This window comes from Poecilia latipinna, unplaced genomic scaffold, assembly GCF_001443285.1.
Source record: "Poecilia latipinna isolate Pla-1442-1.1 unplaced genomic scaffold, P_latipinna-1.0 Scaffold26, whole genome shotgun sequence".
NCBI classification, from domain to species: Eukaryota; Metazoa; Chordata; class Actinopteri; order Cyprinodontiformes; family Poeciliidae; genus Poecilia; species Poecilia latipinna.
The window spans coordinates 25020-42744 of NW_015112642.1; the positions used below are offsets into that span (position 1 = coordinate 25020).

The following is a 17725-nucleotide window of genomic DNA, read 5'->3' on the forward strand; positions in this document are numbered from 1 at the left end:
AAATTCCCCCATTTTTTTTTTTTTTTTTTTTTTTTTTTTGCAATCTTTTGAAGCTCAGAAATGGCCTCCGTTTTTTTCTAGAATTGTCTCAAAATGTCTGCCTTTTTTTCTCACACATTTTCAACTTTTGGAGCTCAGACATTTTTTTCTAGAAACTTTTTGAGATCAATTTCAAAATTTCAGATGTTTTTCTCACATATTTTTGATTCTTATCCCAAAAAGAATTTTATGTTTTTGTAGAACATTTCTTAGATAAATCTCCAAATTTCTTAATTTTCTTGCAATTTTTTGACTTTTCAAGCTCAGAAATGTTTTTTTTCTAGATATCAAAGTGTCTAATTCTTCTCTCACAAATTTTGAACTTTTGGAGCTCAGAATTGTTTTTCTAGATAATTTTTGACTACTACTATCTACTGTTTTTTATGATAATCGCAGGAATGTACTGTAATGAAACCCATCAGAGCCCCTTGTCTTTCTGCTCTTCATCCTCTCTCATTGTCTCCTGACTCGTCAGGCTCCCACAGCCGCTGAATCTGCCTCCAAACACTGTGGCGCAGACTGCGCTCCGGCGCCGCCTCCTGTTGAGTTTCGTCCCCCGGCGCGTTAAAAGGCGCAGTTGGCGATAAAAGCAGAAGCGCACAGCTGAATGTGAAGCGGGTTGGGGGGCGGCTCACCGGATCACCTCCATGTCCTCTCTGAGTCCTCCCTCATTGGACACTTTGCTCCACTGAGCAGGAACACCTGTGTGCACGATGCGCGCAAACTACCGCGGTGCACAGATTCCTCTCCGGATGCGCTGACCGAGACCCGGATGGGTGCAAACTTTCCCTCTGGTCCAAACTTCCCGGTATGATCGCTTCCAACGCGAGCCTGAGCTGTGCGCGGTGTCCCGGAGAAGCGACGACGGAGGTGAGCGGAGCGGTTCCGGGCTCAGTGCCGGCGCCCTCCCTGAGTCCGACGGGGCACCTGGTGGTAGCGGTGTGCCTAGGCTGCATCGGCACGCTGGGCTTCCTCAGTAACTTCCTGGTGCTGGCGCTGTTCTGCCGGTACCGGGCTTTGCGCACGCCCATGAACCTGCTGCTGGTGAGCATCTCGGTGAGCGACCTGCTGGTCAGCGTGCTGGGGACCCCGTTCAGCTTCGCGGCCAGCACCCAGGGGCGGTGGCTGATCGGACGCGCTGGATGCGTTTGGTACGGCTTCATCAACGCGTGTCTGGGTAAGAATACTTCTTTATTAGGATTTCTGTGTGAATAAATGTTCCAGATTATTGTAGCTGCTTATTGAGAACCAGGTCTTCCGAAAGGAGCGTCTTAAATATTTACCTGTTATTTCTAATTCAAAAATATTTTATTGGTTACCAAAAAAAGAAGGAAATTAATGCATTTAGTTAAAGCTGCAATATGTAACTTTTATTTTATTTTATTTTTTTATTGTTTTTTCCATATTTGTAAAAACTTTCACCATGTCATGACAGTAAATCTGTTTTTATTAACCATAGAATTTTTCAGATTGAAATTATAAAAATAAATTTAATGGAAATATGCCAATTTAAAAGAAAACTCATGTTTTCTTGGGGAAATAAAGTTTTTTCGCGAGGATGAGGTGATTTTTCAGCCATTTCGGAAAACATGTTTTTTTTCACATGAGTCACGTGATCAACAGTTGGACGCTAATACTGGCGAAAACGCAGCATATTTTTTAAAGAGCAAATTTAGTCATTTGTAATTTTAATTAGATTTTCTCAACATTAGAAGAATATTGACAATCATAATCTGCTTTTTTCCGCATCACACAAGTCACGTGACCAACAGCTGGATGTTACTACTGGAGAAAACGATGAAGAAGACAACAGGAAGTAGGAGGAGGATGATGGTTTGTTTTTGTTTTGTTTATGTTTCTCTGACAATCTGGCTCCGCAGATCTCTCACAGCCTCACACAGTTCATAAAACTTGTGTGCCATTCCATCGTGTTGAATCCCTAGCTGTGATGTAAAATGGCCGATTACAATTTCAGCAAACGTAGCTGCTCTCAATATAAAGGGTTTGTCGCTCCAAAGCTTGGATGGCATCATGACTGAAATATGAATATCTCATGTAACTGTTTTTTAAACGGCTTATCACATGAACAAGTTTATTCATGTGGGATTTTAATAAAAAATGTTATTTAATGGACACACTGGAATTGTGAAATTGAAATTTTACATTAGAATATTGACAAAGTTTTGAGCACATTTGTAACAGAAACACAGCTTGAGACAGATAATCAGTGAAAAGTTCAATCTCCTCCATCTCCTTCCTGAGCTACTATTGAGGAAAAGCACCGCTTCAAACAAAAACAACCAGTCAGAGTCAGGAGGAGGGTCTAAGTGCTGTCAATCAATCTTGTGTACCCCCTGCTCACTATTCTAATGGCAGAGAAACAACTTACCGTTACAAGAAAACTGTTTATCTGCCATCATTGGTAGCCATGCTAACTAGTCTTAGCATGGCTAGACATTGCATCATAGGGGAAAGCAGGATTGAAAGAGCTAAGACCCGCCTCCTAGCTCTAATTGGTTGTTTCTAGTTAGCACTGGGAAAAGGCAGAGGAGCTCAATTTTTGTCACAGATTATCTGCCTCATGCTGTCACAAGAGTCATAGTTTCAACAAATATGTAGAAAAATATGTTTTTACAGAAGTTACATACTGAGTTAAAGAGTTATTATAAATGGTAATGGCTGTGGGTAGGAAAGATCTCCTGTAGCAGTCTGTACTGCAACGAATTTGAAGAAGCCTCTGACTGAATAGCTGCATTTACATTACAAATGTGCACAAAACTTTGTTGATATTTTGCTAATCTCTAATAAACATAATTTCACAATTGTGGTGTCTCCATTAAACAAGAAACACCTAAAATCAAACATGAATAAGTTTGTTCCTGTGATAAATCATTAAGAGATGTGCTACGCGGTCATCATTCTCCTACCATTTCCTGTTGTCTTCTTCGTTATTTATGCCAGTAATAACATCCGGTTGTTGATCACATGACTGGTGTGATGTGAAAAAATGTTTCCATTGCAGTTTTGCGAAATAAATCAATTTTGATATAGTCGGGGGGGAAAAAACCCCTCTTCTTTTTTTTTAATTGCCATGTTTCCAATAAGGAAACTTAATTTCGAAATTTCAAATTGTGCAATCATATGGTGCAATTACATGGTCAGTAGCTTTTTAATGGAAAGCTACTGACACCTCTTTGCTATTCTACATTATCAAGACAGAACGTGTCCAACATAATAAAATAAATATATAATAAATAAAAGTAAACAAAGGCTTAAGGTGCAGTTCAGTGAAGCAAACTTGAAAACTGAACTTCATTCAACAGAAAGCAAATTTAATCGTTCAGTTTTAATCCCAGAGGTACATGAAGGCACGTAATGTCATTCAAAGAGGAGATGCATGCTAAAATAAAACACAGAAAAAGCATTTCTGAACCTCATCTTTAATAGATTAGCTCTGACTGGATCCTCTGAGGATGTGTTGAAATTTGTCAACCCAACCCAATAAAAATCAAGACTTGTAAGCCTGTAGATTTGAGGACAGTCAGTGTAATTACTGCGCGGGATTTATTGACGTGGCTTCTGGATTTTCCAGCCACTGGAGCGATGTAAGCTGAAGGCGAGCGATGACGTGACGGAGGCCTGACCCTGCCAACCTGATCGGGGTTCTCACTTCTGATCTGCTCTGCTTGTCCTTAAAGAGGCTTTAACAATCAATCCTCCTTTGAATAGAGACTGACTGCTCTTTATTTATGTAATTGCTCTGGCATTAATTACCACTTCACCTTCTGGAATGTGAAAATAAGTTTGTGAGTTTAACCTGTTATTGGTCTTAAATTAGAGGAAATTATCAAAAATAATAATTTTTCAGATAATAATTATTTACAGATAATAATCAATAATCATTTTAATAATCTGAGAGGCCTGGAAGGTTGATACACCAACAGCAGATCTTTAATTTGTTGTGGTGCATAGCCGTTTCAATGATTTATAAACTAACAACAGTATTTTAAAGTCTATTCTCTGAGCTACAGGGAGCCAGTGTAGGGACTTTAAAACTGGTGTTATGTGCTCTAACTTCCTGGTTTTAGTCAGAACGCCAGCAGCAGCGTTCTGGATCAGCTGCAGCTGGAGGATAGATTTTTTTAGGCAGATCTGGTGCAGTAATAAATGAAACTAAAAATAAACGCATGGATGAGTTTCTATAGATCTTGTTGGCTCATTTGACCTTTAATCCTTGAAATAAGTGATAGAAGGCCAACTTTGTAACTGTCTTTATGTGTCTCTGAAGGTTCAGGCCAGATTTCAGGTCGGATCTGTTGTTTCCAGCTATAGATCTCAGCTGAAGCTGACTCTAGATCTTTTTAGATCCAAAGATAATAATTTCAGTTTTGTTTCTGTTCAGCTGGAGAATGTTATGGCACATGCACACATTTATCTGTTCAGTGATTGGACGGGTTCAGAGTCACATGGTGGCATCGTAATGTAGAGCTGTGCATCATCTGCATAGTTATGGTACCTAATCTGATTACTTGTTATTACCTTGAGATTAAGTAGATATTAATTAGAGAGGGGGCCATGATTGAACCTTGGGGTACCCAACACATGTGACTTCTGTCTGACTTGATGAGAAGTTACCAACTGAAATAAAGAAATCTCTGTACTTCTGGTCAACAGTGTCATTGAACACTGAACAGTGACACTTTGACTCGGGCCGTCTCAGTCCTGTGGCTGAAAGATTTCCAAACGGTCGGTCATCATTTGGAAGCTATTTAACTGTTGAAACAGCTTTTTCAATAATTGTGTTGGTGAAAAGAAGGCTGGGAATTGTAATTTTACTATTGCAGCTTGTCCAGATTGTTTTCTTTCCCGGCACTGATTTGATATTTGCTGTTTTTAAAGCCAAAGGGGGAAACCCCTGATGAGTTATCCACATAATGACAGGGAAAACCGTTATTTTTAAACTATCAATACAACAGAAGAACATACTCTGGCTTGTTCTCACAGAGAATAAACATGACTGCTTGGTCAGTTTGTCTCTTTAAGTTGCTCTTGGGTATGTGGGTTTATAGTTGTTTGTCTTGTGTCACTTCACATCCAGGCAGCAGGTAAATAGACAGGTTTTAAATTAAACAATATTATAGACGTGAAGTTTGTCTAAATTAATTTATTTTACCCTTTGAATGCATTTTGTTTAATCAAAAAGTAATTTTCTCCTGGCGTTGTTACGTCGTGTCTGCTTTTGGCAGTTGGTGGTTACCGTAGCAACCAGTAACTGACAGAGGAGGGTTACAGATGAATACAGATGCCAGTAAACTCCAACTTTTTAACTAATTTTTAAAGCAAGAATCTTACTTTTTTTGGTTTTCTTAAACCTTTGGATTTGAGCCTCACTGTATGTGACAATAACCTTATGGAAAAAATGTGATAAACTCAGAACCTGATGTGGTACAAGAAAATACATTAAAATTATGATAAACTATGTTCATCTTTTACATCTTAATCAGTAAAGGAACATTTTATGTTTATAATATAGACTTATAGGTAATAAAATCTGGAAATATAAATAAAAACCTCTACGTTGTTTTCTTTTTCCATACCTATTCAAATTTGGAAAATACTTCAAACTATTTTCATGTTTTTCTTTAATTCTCCAGCTGTTGAAGGAATCCTGTCATACAGAAATGTAAGCATGTGTCTGTGTGTGTTTAGGGTGTGTGTTTGAGATTTTTCAGATGAAAGTACATTAAGATATCCAAATATATCCCATCAAGCACTTTACATTTGTAGGTCAGTTTCATCTTCTTCGCATTGAACTAGAGATCAATGGTTCTTCACTTATATATGTTTAAATTATATTTAACAACAGTCATTTTACCTAAAATAATTAGGTGAAAACTGCTGGCTAAGCTTTGGAAACATCATTTATCTGTTCGGTGGTAGGATGTAGAAATGGCCTCGTTTCCACTGAATTGATCTGCTAAAGTACGTTATTTTATCTGTTTCCATTCTAAAATAAAAGCCATAATATTCAGGAATAAAGTTGTACGAGGATAAAATATTACAAGAATAAAGTCAAAAATAATACGTAAATAAAGTTGCATAGTCATAATATTATGAGAATAAAGTCAATATTTAAAAGAATAAAGTGGTGATAATACAAGAAAAGTCATAATGCTACGAGGATAAAGTTGTAGTAATACAAAAATAGTCGTATCAGAATTAAGTCATAATATTAGGAGAATAGAGTCAAAATAATTCTAGAATAAAGTCGTAATATTATGACTTTTATTTACTTGCCATAGCCCTAACACTCTGTGGTAAGAAATATATGTTTTGATTTTACTTCTGTTTTTTTTTTTTGCAAATAAAATCAGAAAGGGGGAATTTTTTTTAAATATATTTCTTCCTTTAATCTTCAAAAGTCACTTAATTAGTAAATATTTTAATTTAATCTCAGGATAAATCCAGTTATTTAGACTGCCCAGAGATGAAGCTGTGAAAAAGTTTAAACAACAACTCAAGATTTGAACATCTCACAAATCTCTGTTCAAAATCTAAAGTTTTTTGTTTGGTTTTGTTGGATTTTAACTCCTGAAATTCACTAAATAATTCTAACTTTCTACCTGTTTTGTTTCCAGAATAAGCAGAAAAATAAGGCATAAGTTAATTTCAACAGTAGATGAATTAGCAACAAGCATTAGAACTGAGAGTGGATCAAAGACTATTAAAGATGTTAAAGATGAGCTTCTTCAGAGATTTCTGGGACCTTTGGGAACGGCTTTTCCAAAACTCTGGAAAAAGATGGCTGAACATCAAAGATTCATTAAGTAGTTGGGGGTGATTGATGGCTGTAATTGGCCACCAAGTGGAGAAAAAGTCCTGCAGGGTCGAAAGGCTTTGCGTGATATTGATAGAAGTCAAGATGGTGTTGATTTAAGCATTAAATCTGAATGTGGTCTTAACATCTTTTGGAGGAGTGAGATCAAACTTGACTGTGTTTAATTGCTACCCACAGAAGAGCTTCAGTTTGAAAAGCCTCGTTTGGATTCATACTGAGCTGCAGCGTGTTCATTAGGTGCAGTCAACTCCTACTTATTAACTCTGATATTTCGCTCGCCTGCAGACGCATTCCCAGTTTCAGCCTTGATAACAGAAGAACGCTCAAAGAAACATTTAATTTCTGCTCATAGATCTTAAATTCAGAGCCAAATCTTAAAAGCAAAGCAATTACAGTTAAAGTTTATTTCACCATAAATGCACAAAAATGGATATTGAATCACTTTCAGGCCCACTAAACATGCAATTTTCTGCTTTGGATTAAATTGGTACGTTGTTTGACCCTCCGCCTACGCAAGTGGAGATGAACAACGCTCTGTTTGGGAATTCACAAATAAAACTATGTTCGCTCCAGAGCAATTACCTCGGACAACATGGGAGTTATTGTAGCGTGCAGCGCCGGACGTCTGGCAGGCTTGTACTACAGCCTGGTTAGGTCACTCTCATTATGATAAAATAACTTCAATGAAGTCACCAAGAACATTTGACCTGCTTCTTCCTGCAACTTTGAGATGGATCTCTTCTCCAACACACCTAAATCAAATTAATGACACAAATGAAATGGTGATGAGGGAATTTAGGTGTGTTTTTGTAACGGTGCACATAGGACTGAATGATTAATCGTATTAATCGATTTTCGAGTAATCATCAACTTATTTAGTAACCGATCAATCGTTAACTTGAATATAGAGTCAAAAAAGACCAGTTGCTGAAAGAACAATATATTCAGAGCAGTAATTAAGCCAAAATTGTACAAAAATGTGAACATTTTGCATTTAAGAAGAAAAAAAAACACTTTGTAAATATGTTCTACCACATACTCCTCAAGTGGCATAGTTAAGCTTCTCCTGGTTAAAAAAAGGTTTAAATGACAATTCAGCAAAATGTGCCATTTTTCTTTATCCTATGTAGTGATTGTCAAAATGTATATAATTGCTAACTAAAATAATTGTTAGCTATGTCCAAAAGTTGCAGGAAGTCTTTGGTTTCAAGAGCATTTGCTAAAAATGTTTAAAAAGCCTTGAAATTGATGATTGTCTCATTCCTGTAGCACAATCAAAAGTTGACAATATAAGAAAAATCCCGGCTTTAGCTTCAGTTCAATTATTTAGTGAAGAAAAATCCTTTGTTAAGAAATAATTGTTTTTTACTGTTGGTGTTGTACGGAGCCCCTAAGGGGACATGGAGAAAAAAAAAAAAGGAAAGAAATCCCGACTTATTATCTCGAGATAATAAGTCGGGATCTCGCGATAATAAGTCGGGATCTCGCGATAATAAGTCGGGATCTCGAGATCTCGACTTAGTTTCTCGGGATCTCGCGATAATAAGTCGGGATTTCTTTCCTTTTTTTTTTTTCTCCATGTCCCCTTAGGGGCTCCGTAGTGTTGCTCTGAAGTGGGCGGTATAAAAAAAACCTTTAATTGGCAATTGTCTGCCTCAGTTAGGCACAAGGACAACGGTATGTAAACAAAACCCTCTGCTTAACCCAAAAATACTTGACAAAATTAACAGAAATGCAAATATTTAAAAAAAAAATCAGGATAAACAAAAAAATGATCTCTAACAATATATATAAAGTACACACCTGGGGCATTATTACACACAAATGCTATTGTACAAGAAACAACAAAGCCATTGAAATGTCAAGCCAACAAATTAAAACTATGACAAGAATTAAAACAACAATAAGAAAGTTTCTAGTTATTGGAGTTTGCAGATCGTTGGTATCTTCTCCAGCATCAGCTGCCTGATGGATTCCTTCACTTCCTGGTGTTGCATCATAAAAAGCCCCCCTCTCCCTGCCAAACTCTCATTTTACCAAATGTGTGGACCCATATTAGCAAACAACGGTTTTATTACATAAAGTGAAATTATTATAAATAGACTAACTGTGAGATATGTCATCATTTGCGCGTGCGTTTTTACAAGGTAAGAAGACTAACGTTCATTTACTTTATAAGCAAACATGATTAGAAAGATGTTAAATATCGCGTCTAACCATTAGTAACCATGGAGACAATGCCGTACCATCATGTAGCCTAGCATATGTGGAAAAAACTGGTTAGCATTTCGCCTTCTGTGTGTTTTTAGGGATTCGTTCGGTTTAAGGGGAAACGTTGTTTACGACAGTGATATAAATCGTGTTGTGAATTCAGGGAAAGTCAATAATTTAATCAACACGTCATGAGGGAGGTGGTACGGTGCGGTTTCTAAGCTAGCCGTTTCCAACTTTTGTAAATACCGCCGCCTATGAGCCCCAACCAGGTGTGTTACGTCACAGACAAATTAGCTTGACTCTTAACAAGTAGAAGCCATGAATAAACTGGAAAAAAACAACTTTGGAAAACAATTTTAGTCGCTCTGTTCAATATTCCCCTCCCTCACTTCCTACATCCATCATGGCGTCTCGAATGATTAAGTGACTTAGTTGCAAAGGGTCAATACCGGAAGTCCACTGTATTCACACTTTTTATTCTTTCCGCTCACAGATAGTGTGTGAGGTTAGGACTCATATTTGTTATTTCTCATAGTGTTTAAGACAGTCTAACAGAAATGAATGAGAATACACTGTTATGTAAAAATTAGTTGAGGATTATTCAGCAGCTAAATTTATTTATGATTCACTTCTTCGCTCAGTTGTTTCTTTGTATAAAGACAAATACATCTAGCAGTTAAAATCGTAGTTACTTAATCTTTTAACTTTATTTTGCAAGCAAAATCAGTCTTTTACGACAGTGAATCAATCACTAAACCTATTATTTACAGGAGATGGTTGTAAGATTGTGCTGAGGAAGCAGCAGCAGGGAAACACTGACAAACGACCTGATTTGTCAGAAATACAATCAGGATCTGGAAAAGAAATAAAATGAAGACATAACAATGGAAGAAAACTCCAGAAAGGAGGTGAAGATAAAAGAAGAAGCAGCCAAAATGAAAAATGCTTAGTTAGTTTGCTGACTCAGTCTAGGGACATAAGGTCATTCATTCCCCCCATAAATCTATTCTACTCCTTTCCTGAGTTGGAGGATGAAGAATCAGGCCTTGGGTAAAAAACCTATTAAAATGCATGCTGGAGAATCAAAGTGGGCCGTGTTTGAATGAGGGCCAGCATTAGGGACCCGTATTCCCACCAGGCTCTGGGTACAAACTGTGCAATCGTCACAAAAATTAATAGAAAACCGGCGGCTGCTGAGATAAACCTTCAGAACACAGAGCACCCACTTCAGCACCGCAGGGAAGTTTCACAGAAATATTTCTCTGATCTGTTTACCCATTAATGGCAAGATGAATTCCTGTCATTATGTTTTGTTTATTTGTCTTTTTAATGCCATTATTGCATTCTTCCTTCCATTTTGTGTAATCTTCAAATCCAGAGATCCAGCTAGACTTCCCTACATGAAACAAATGATTTCCTTAGCATGTCAGCAAGTTTTACAAAGGTTGCCTTAGATTCAGGTGTGTTTGAGCAGCAACGCTTCCAAAACATGCAGGACAGCAAAGGGAAACACAAAACAATATTTATCTTCACATTTCTGCTACAAAAGATGTTTCCATTTATCATACATTTGTGGAATTATACGAAACACACCAATTTTGACAGAAACTCTTTTTTTTTTTTTTGGATATTTCATATCACACGAATCACATGATCAACAACCGGATGTTACTACTGGCAAAAACCATGAAGAAGAAGACGACAGGAAATAGTTGGAGGATCATGTTATGGCATGTATTATTATGTGAACAAATTTATCCACGTGGGATTTTTATTTTGTTTCTTAATTAATGAAAACACTGCATTTGGGATTGTGTTTTTCTTAAATTAGTGGAATATTTACAAACTTTTGCGGCAATTTGTAATGGAAACACAGCTACTGACACCGTACTTACCAGTACCACATTTATTTATGTTAGACCATCTGAAACTTGTTTTTTAGAATAAAATTTATCATTTAAAGGTGCAAAAGCATTTGTTGTTGCAGTAACTAAAGTAGCAGTGTATGAGTGAAAAATATTACATCATAAACAGAAAGCAGCTGCAATTCAAATACTTTTCTAAACAGTTTTATAAAAAATTGAAGTCAAATTCTATAAAACAAAAATGGTAAATATAAAAATAAAAATTGCTGTACCTAATGATTCAAAATAAAATCATGTTGTGTAAAGATTTAGACAAAACAATAGTGGATGGAAGCAGTTAAAAATCATGATATATAACCGGATAGGGAGCAAAAAACAAAAAAAAACAATAATTAGAGCAGTTTTCATTTTGAAAAGATTAAAAACTTTTATTTTTCTTCTTTAGATTTTGTACTTTACTAACAGCATGCTCTAGCCTTGCCAAATTTTTAGCCAATCATCAGCCTCCGTTTGGCAGGAAGGTGAAGTGAATATCTGTGATTAAAATCCTGCAGAGTCGAGGTAAAGTGCCTCTGAATCAGCACTTCAGCCTGATTAACTTTTATTAAGACTTATTCTATTCAGCAACAATTAACTCCACCATTGTTTTGAATACATTGAGTAATTTACAATTGATAAAGGTGACTTTATAAACTTTAAGACAAGTAATCAATCGTGTCTCAGTGGGTTATTGTAGTTTATGTGCTGCAACATATAAATGTTTGATTAAAACAAAACTAAGAGGGGATAAATAATATTTTCTAGGGTTGTAAACGAATATTTTAGTAATTGAGTAATCTATCGATTATTCTTATGATTAATAGAGCAATCACGGAAATTTTCCTTGAGGAACTTTGAATTTTATTGATCAAGGTACTTGAACCATTCGAGGAATCGTGTCAGCTCTAATATTTTCTTCAGCCAACTAAGTCCTTTTTTTTTAAAGATAAGCCTTAATTGAACTCTTACTGCTATGTACAATACATTAAATTACATTTAAAAATCTTTATAATGAAACAAAACACACAGGTATTATGACCTTTGTGAAACAATTATTTTATTTTTCATGGAGCTCAGTGGGTGCTGATTGTTACAGCAGGATTGGAGGAGTCATAATATTTATAATTTAATATTTTTATATATTTCCTTTCTTCTATTGGTTTCCTTTTGTTCATCTAAGTAAAGGCATTGAATAAACCTGTAGCTTGTTAATTTTTGAGACAATTAGTAAATGTTTAACAAGAGCTGAAACCTCTCAGGGTTTCCTAAACATTTATGTTGTTGTGTAACCATGTAAAATGAAAATAGCCTGAGGAAAACCCAAACCACTGAAGGCTTTAGAACCTGCTGAATTATTTGAGAAAGAAATGTTTTTTTTTCTTTAACAGCTCAGAAACATTAATTTGTAGTTGAACACTACGTGATACACATCATTAAAGTTTAATTTATTGAACATTGTTGCATGAATTAAATTTTTTCTACCTTGTATGCACCATGTGCACAAAGAAAAGGCAATTTATTCCAGCAGAAATGAAGGATAAAGATAAAAAAAGTGGTGAATATGTTGGGGAAAAATGACCATAAACCTGCTACTGGAAATGATTCAGGTTATTATTAGTTGTCATTTTGTTGAGGGAACGAAACGTGGAAGAAAGTAAAAAATAAAAGGTGATCAAGATGAGATAAAAACAGCTCCGGTTTTGGTTTTGATCATTCTCAGTCATTCTTTTGGAAACTGTTGCTTCAGTTGGCAGAAAACCCACCTCATGTTGGGTCCTGGACGTCGTCATAGCAACGCATTTTCATTGGTTAGGGATTCCCAGGCAGCCTGGAAAAGAATAAAGGATATGGAAAATATTTGCATCCATCCATCCATCCATCCATCCATCCATCCATCCATCCATCCATCCATCCATCCATCCATCCATCCATCCATCCATCGTCTTCTATTCAAACGTTGTACCACTGCAGAAGCATAAATCATGGTAAATTCTGGAAAGCTTGTAGGAACCAGGTCAACATGCTTTTCTTTCCTGCCTCCCTCAGGCATCGTCTCCCTGATCTCCCTGGCCGTTCTGTCCTACGAGCGTTACTGCACCATGATGACGCCCACCATGGCGGACGGCAGAGACTTCCGGCCGGCGCTGGCAGGGATCTGCTTCTCCTGGCTGTACTCCGTGGCCTGGACGGTGCCTCCGCTGCTGGGCTGGAGCCGCTACGGCCCCGAGGGGCCCGGCACCACCTGCTCTGTTGACTGGAAGACCCAAACTCCAAACAACGTCTCCTACATCGTCAGCCTTTTCACCTTCTGCCTTGCCTTGCCGTTCGCCGTCATCGTCTACTCCTACGGGAAGCTGCTGTTCGCAATCAGACGGGTGAGATCCTGCAAGCTGACTGCGCTGCAGCTGCATTTCCATTACAAATGTGTGCAAGTCTTTGTCTACATTCTGCAAACGTTAAAAAAAACAATTTTACAATTGTGGTCTTTCCGTAGAATAAGAAAGGCAACTAAAATCATACATGAACAAGAAACCAGCTGTGGCTGAGATAAGACATTTTTAATTCAGATGTGAGTGAAAGGCTCACCAGCAGTGCACTACCTTCTCTGTGACCTTAACTAAATCATCAAAAGCATGTTCAAATGCAGACCTGATAAGAGAGTCAGGAATATTCAAACATTTCAAAGAGACAAACTTGTAATCTAAGAAATGCCGTGACTGGAGAATCAGATGTGACATCTTCACATCGTAGCCATTAAAGCTGCCAACATTCATGTTTGTCTGGTCCTGAACTCTGCAGCGTCTGACACTGCCGCCCATTGAGCCGCTTGGAGATTAATACGCGTCTGAAGCTGCGTCTTTAATGGCATTTAGCACGAGTTGAAAGAGGACATAATGAACTTTAACAGTCATGCTGTATGCGGTTCGGTCGTAACTCCCTTGACTCTGTGTTGCATCGACTCAACAAGTTGTAAGAAACTTTCTTCAAAGATTTTGGGTCATATCAACATTAATTAACTTGATTTTTTAAATTAATTTATTTATTTATTCAGTAATAATTTGTTATCAAGTCTTTAAACCACTGCAACATTTAAAATAATTTGACTGAAAAGATACAAAGCTAATATTTATCCTTCAAATGAAACTAAACTATCAATCTGTAAATCATTAAAATGTATATAAAAAACCCAAATATGTCACTTCTTTTATTTAAATCTCCAAAAAGAAATGTAAACCAAAATAGATACAACACAATTTGAAGTTATTTGCTGTTGTAGCGTCAAATATTGTTCTACAAACTCATCTTTTGTGGCCCAGAAATAATTTGGTACGCATGGGTTATATTTTTGTCTGTTTCTTTTACAACAAAAACAGACGAAATGATAAAAAAATTAAACATCAGCACTTTATTTTGGTTTGGTTTTAGTTTATATTGAGACTTTTCATATTTCCCTCTTTATACTGAGATGGTTCATGCAGATATTAGTCGTTTGAGAAACGTTTCTGTTCAGCTAGCTGTGCTCGTTACTGTTGATTGCCATAAATATTATTCAGCCATAATAATTCATCATTATGGCTGATGATGAATCCGTTCTGTCTGAAGTTTTCCACTGGTAAGACCCGTAACATGCTCTAAGGTCTATAAATATATTCCTTCTGGCCTGGGGATTTCTCAGGATTTCTGGTAGAAAGATCCAGATTGTTGCTTGAGTCTCGGTTCTGGCAGACGATGGATGAATCACTCCGTAAAGTTTGAGTAACTCTTTGTTTCTAACCTTGAATCCATTCTTCCATTATCAAAATCTGTGCAGGGGAGACCGGTGTCTACACCCTGGACAGGTCACCAGTCCATCGCGGATCAATCCTTTAATATAATGATGTAGAACGGGTCACTAGCTTGTGTCTGCTCCTGTCTTGTCACTTTACAAAAGCTTTGGCTTCCTTTTTTCAAGAGCTTTGGCTGCATTGTGTAGCAAAAACAAACACAAAGGAAGATGGTAGGAATACTGGAAATAATTCTATATTTTATGTTCCTGACTTTAGTGGTTCTGATAAAAAAAAAAAAAAAACGCAGATTAAGGGAAAGTTGAATTTTAACGGGGACCTATTTTGCAAAATTCACATGTTTCACATTTTTATGATTCCATTTGGGTCTCTACTGCTTCTAATAATCCACCCAGCTGTTTTTTTTGGTGTCTGGAAAACAAGCCGTTTCTAAAACTTCCAGAATGTAACGTTTCAAATCAGCAGGCACGTCGCCGTTACCTAGCAACCCCAGCTGAACTCTGCCCGTTACCTAGCAACCTAAGCTGAGCTCCAAAAGGTTTGGTCAGCTGGTTTTACTGCTGTATGTGCTGTACAATGGCTGCTGGACATCGCACAGTCAGACATTGGAGTAAATTTGTGGGATGTCCCCTCTGGGGAACATTGTCTTAAACATTATTTCTCTCGGTTAATCTTTATAACTTCTAGAATGATGGGCTTTAAAAGGAATCTATTGTGGAAAATGCACATTCTGTACATTTTTGTACTTCCTTCTGGGTCCCTACTGCTTCTAAAAACAGCCTAAGCACTTAAAAGAAAACACTCAGTTGGTTGTTGGCAATAAGTTAATATTTTTTTATGTCTGTAAAATTTGCCATTTCAAAAACCTGTAGAAAGTAACATCACAAATATGCAGTCACTGTGCTGTTACCTAGCAACCAAGTTGAGCTACAACACGTTTGGTCAGCTGGTTTTACTGCTGTTTGTGCTGCTGGAAAAGACAAAGTATTTTGTTGTTATCTTACCATCCAGAAACCACTTGCCTCATTCTTTTTAGTTGTGCAGGAGGCTCCATTTCTGCTTTTCAGAGCTATGTTAGAACCCAGGAGGCCCTAAAGCATCTCATTCTGAAAGGAGCTCAAAATAGGCAGAACTGACCAGGCTAAAATTTCATTATCTGAGAAGAATTTTGTGCAGAAAATGTTTTGTATAGCCAACAAACCCGCCCTAACCTGTTCAAGGAACCATCACAGGTCACCTTTAAAACGGTCAATGTGACGATTGGGAGGGCGTAGTTGGGAGCAGGACTGTATTGTTGTTGACTGGGTTATAGACGGCTTTGGTCATTACACCCTGCCGAGGATCCTCATTAAACCTCAAGGCCACAGACCTCGTCACCCATCATCATCATCGCTTCATGAGAAACAGAGACTCCACATGTAGCTGTGTAGTAATCCATCTCACGCTACCAGTGGTGACCCAGTGCCAGTTGTCTCTACAATTGAGGCAATTTCCATCAACCCGAGGAGGAGAGAAAATTACGCAGCTAAGCTACTGAAATGGCGGTTTTAAGATCACTGTGTAGGCCGAGTACAACAGCTACTGCTCACATCTGTTCTGCTAACATCCAATCTGAGGTGTTTAATTAACTTACACATAAAGGTTGTTATCAGAATCCCTAATATATCAATGCTGCTGCTCAAACCTTTAGTTTAATCTAAAAAAGATATTGGGTCCAACTTCGCTCAGATCATCTTGCCCAGATTAGCACTCTTTAACAATTAAGCTCTACTTTGTTTGTGTCTATAACATAAAATCCCAATGTGATACGCTTTTAAAAGATTATATACCATTGTTTTTTTGAGAATATTCATTCTTTGGCTGATAGACAAACTACAAACAATCTTTTGCCTCAGGCTGAGTAGGTGTTTCTCTTTCTTTACAGCATTTCTTCTTTATGCTGATCAGTCTACATGTTGACAACTTAATGAGGCATATTTCAACACATCCATCTCCTGCATCTGTTTACCTTCTTTATTTGCATGATGTATTACATCTTTTAGACACTTTTTGTGCATCATTCAACTTCAAGTTGTTGTTTTTTTCTCTCTTTTTTGCAGGCCCTCTGTTTCATTTATTCCCAGTGGATGAGAAACTAATTTGGCCAGTCCATTTCCCAGTTTATATGCTGTGTTTCATTTGATCTCGCACAAAGTTCTCCTTTAAAAGAATTTGCAAGGTTGCAGTTTTAAAGAATGAGTGATTCTCAAAACTGGATGTAATACAAAGCGAAACTCCAGTTATAATTGAGAAATTCCTTTTTCTTTAAAGCAGAAATAACCGAGGATGCATGAAGGGTTGTTACAGTCACATTAGAAACTCGAAACAACATGGCAGACCTACAGTCCTGCAGGCCCGTTTTATTTTATTTGTTTATCATATTTGTTATTTTGTTGATTAATACCTCTGTTTGTAAGTCTGTAATGTTTGTCTTGTATGCTCTAATTGATGAATTAAAATAAGACAACCCTAAACGACAAGGAGCTGCAACTGCAGTGAAAACTGGCGCATGCCACACTTTTCAGATTTTCATTTGTACAAAAAAAAAATATATATATATATATACACATTTTTCTTTGAGTTTAAAATCAGTTTTAAATAAAAAAGATGAGTAAACACCCAAACGCTGCAAAAGCCCAAATCCTAGCAAGTATTTTTGGTCTAGTTTAGAGTGAAAATATCTATAAATAAGACAAAGCTGACTTACAACCAACTTTTAAACAAGATACAGAAGCTTGTTTTAAGCGAATAATTCATTAATATTGTTTAAAAAATATTGGTTATAAATTAAATAATCTACCAGTGGAACAAGACATGTTCTCCATATTATAAATTAAATAAATAACAATAAAATTACTATTTTAAGTCAATAATTCCTCAATATTGATGAAAAATTACTAGTTCCA

The 17725-nt window shown here is 36.9% G+C and overlaps 1 protein-coding gene across 2 annotated transcripts in view; it reads left to right on the top strand.

Annotated features, from left to right (window-relative positions):
• Window positions 1-317: 317 nt before the first annotated feature.
• tmtopsb (teleost multiple tissue opsin b) overlaps window positions 318-17725 on the top strand; it is a 39866-nt gene continuing 22458 nt past the window's right edge. For both annotated transcript variants that reach the window (XM_015038112.1, XM_015038120.1), the window contains exons 1-2: window positions 318-1216; window positions 13042-13370. In XM_015038112.1, the coding sequence (XP_014893598.1) occupies window positions 850-1216; window positions 13042-13370 (696 nt within the window). In that variant the 5' untranslated portion in view covers window positions 318-849. The remainder of the gene's footprint in view (window positions 1217-13041; window positions 13371-17725) is intronic.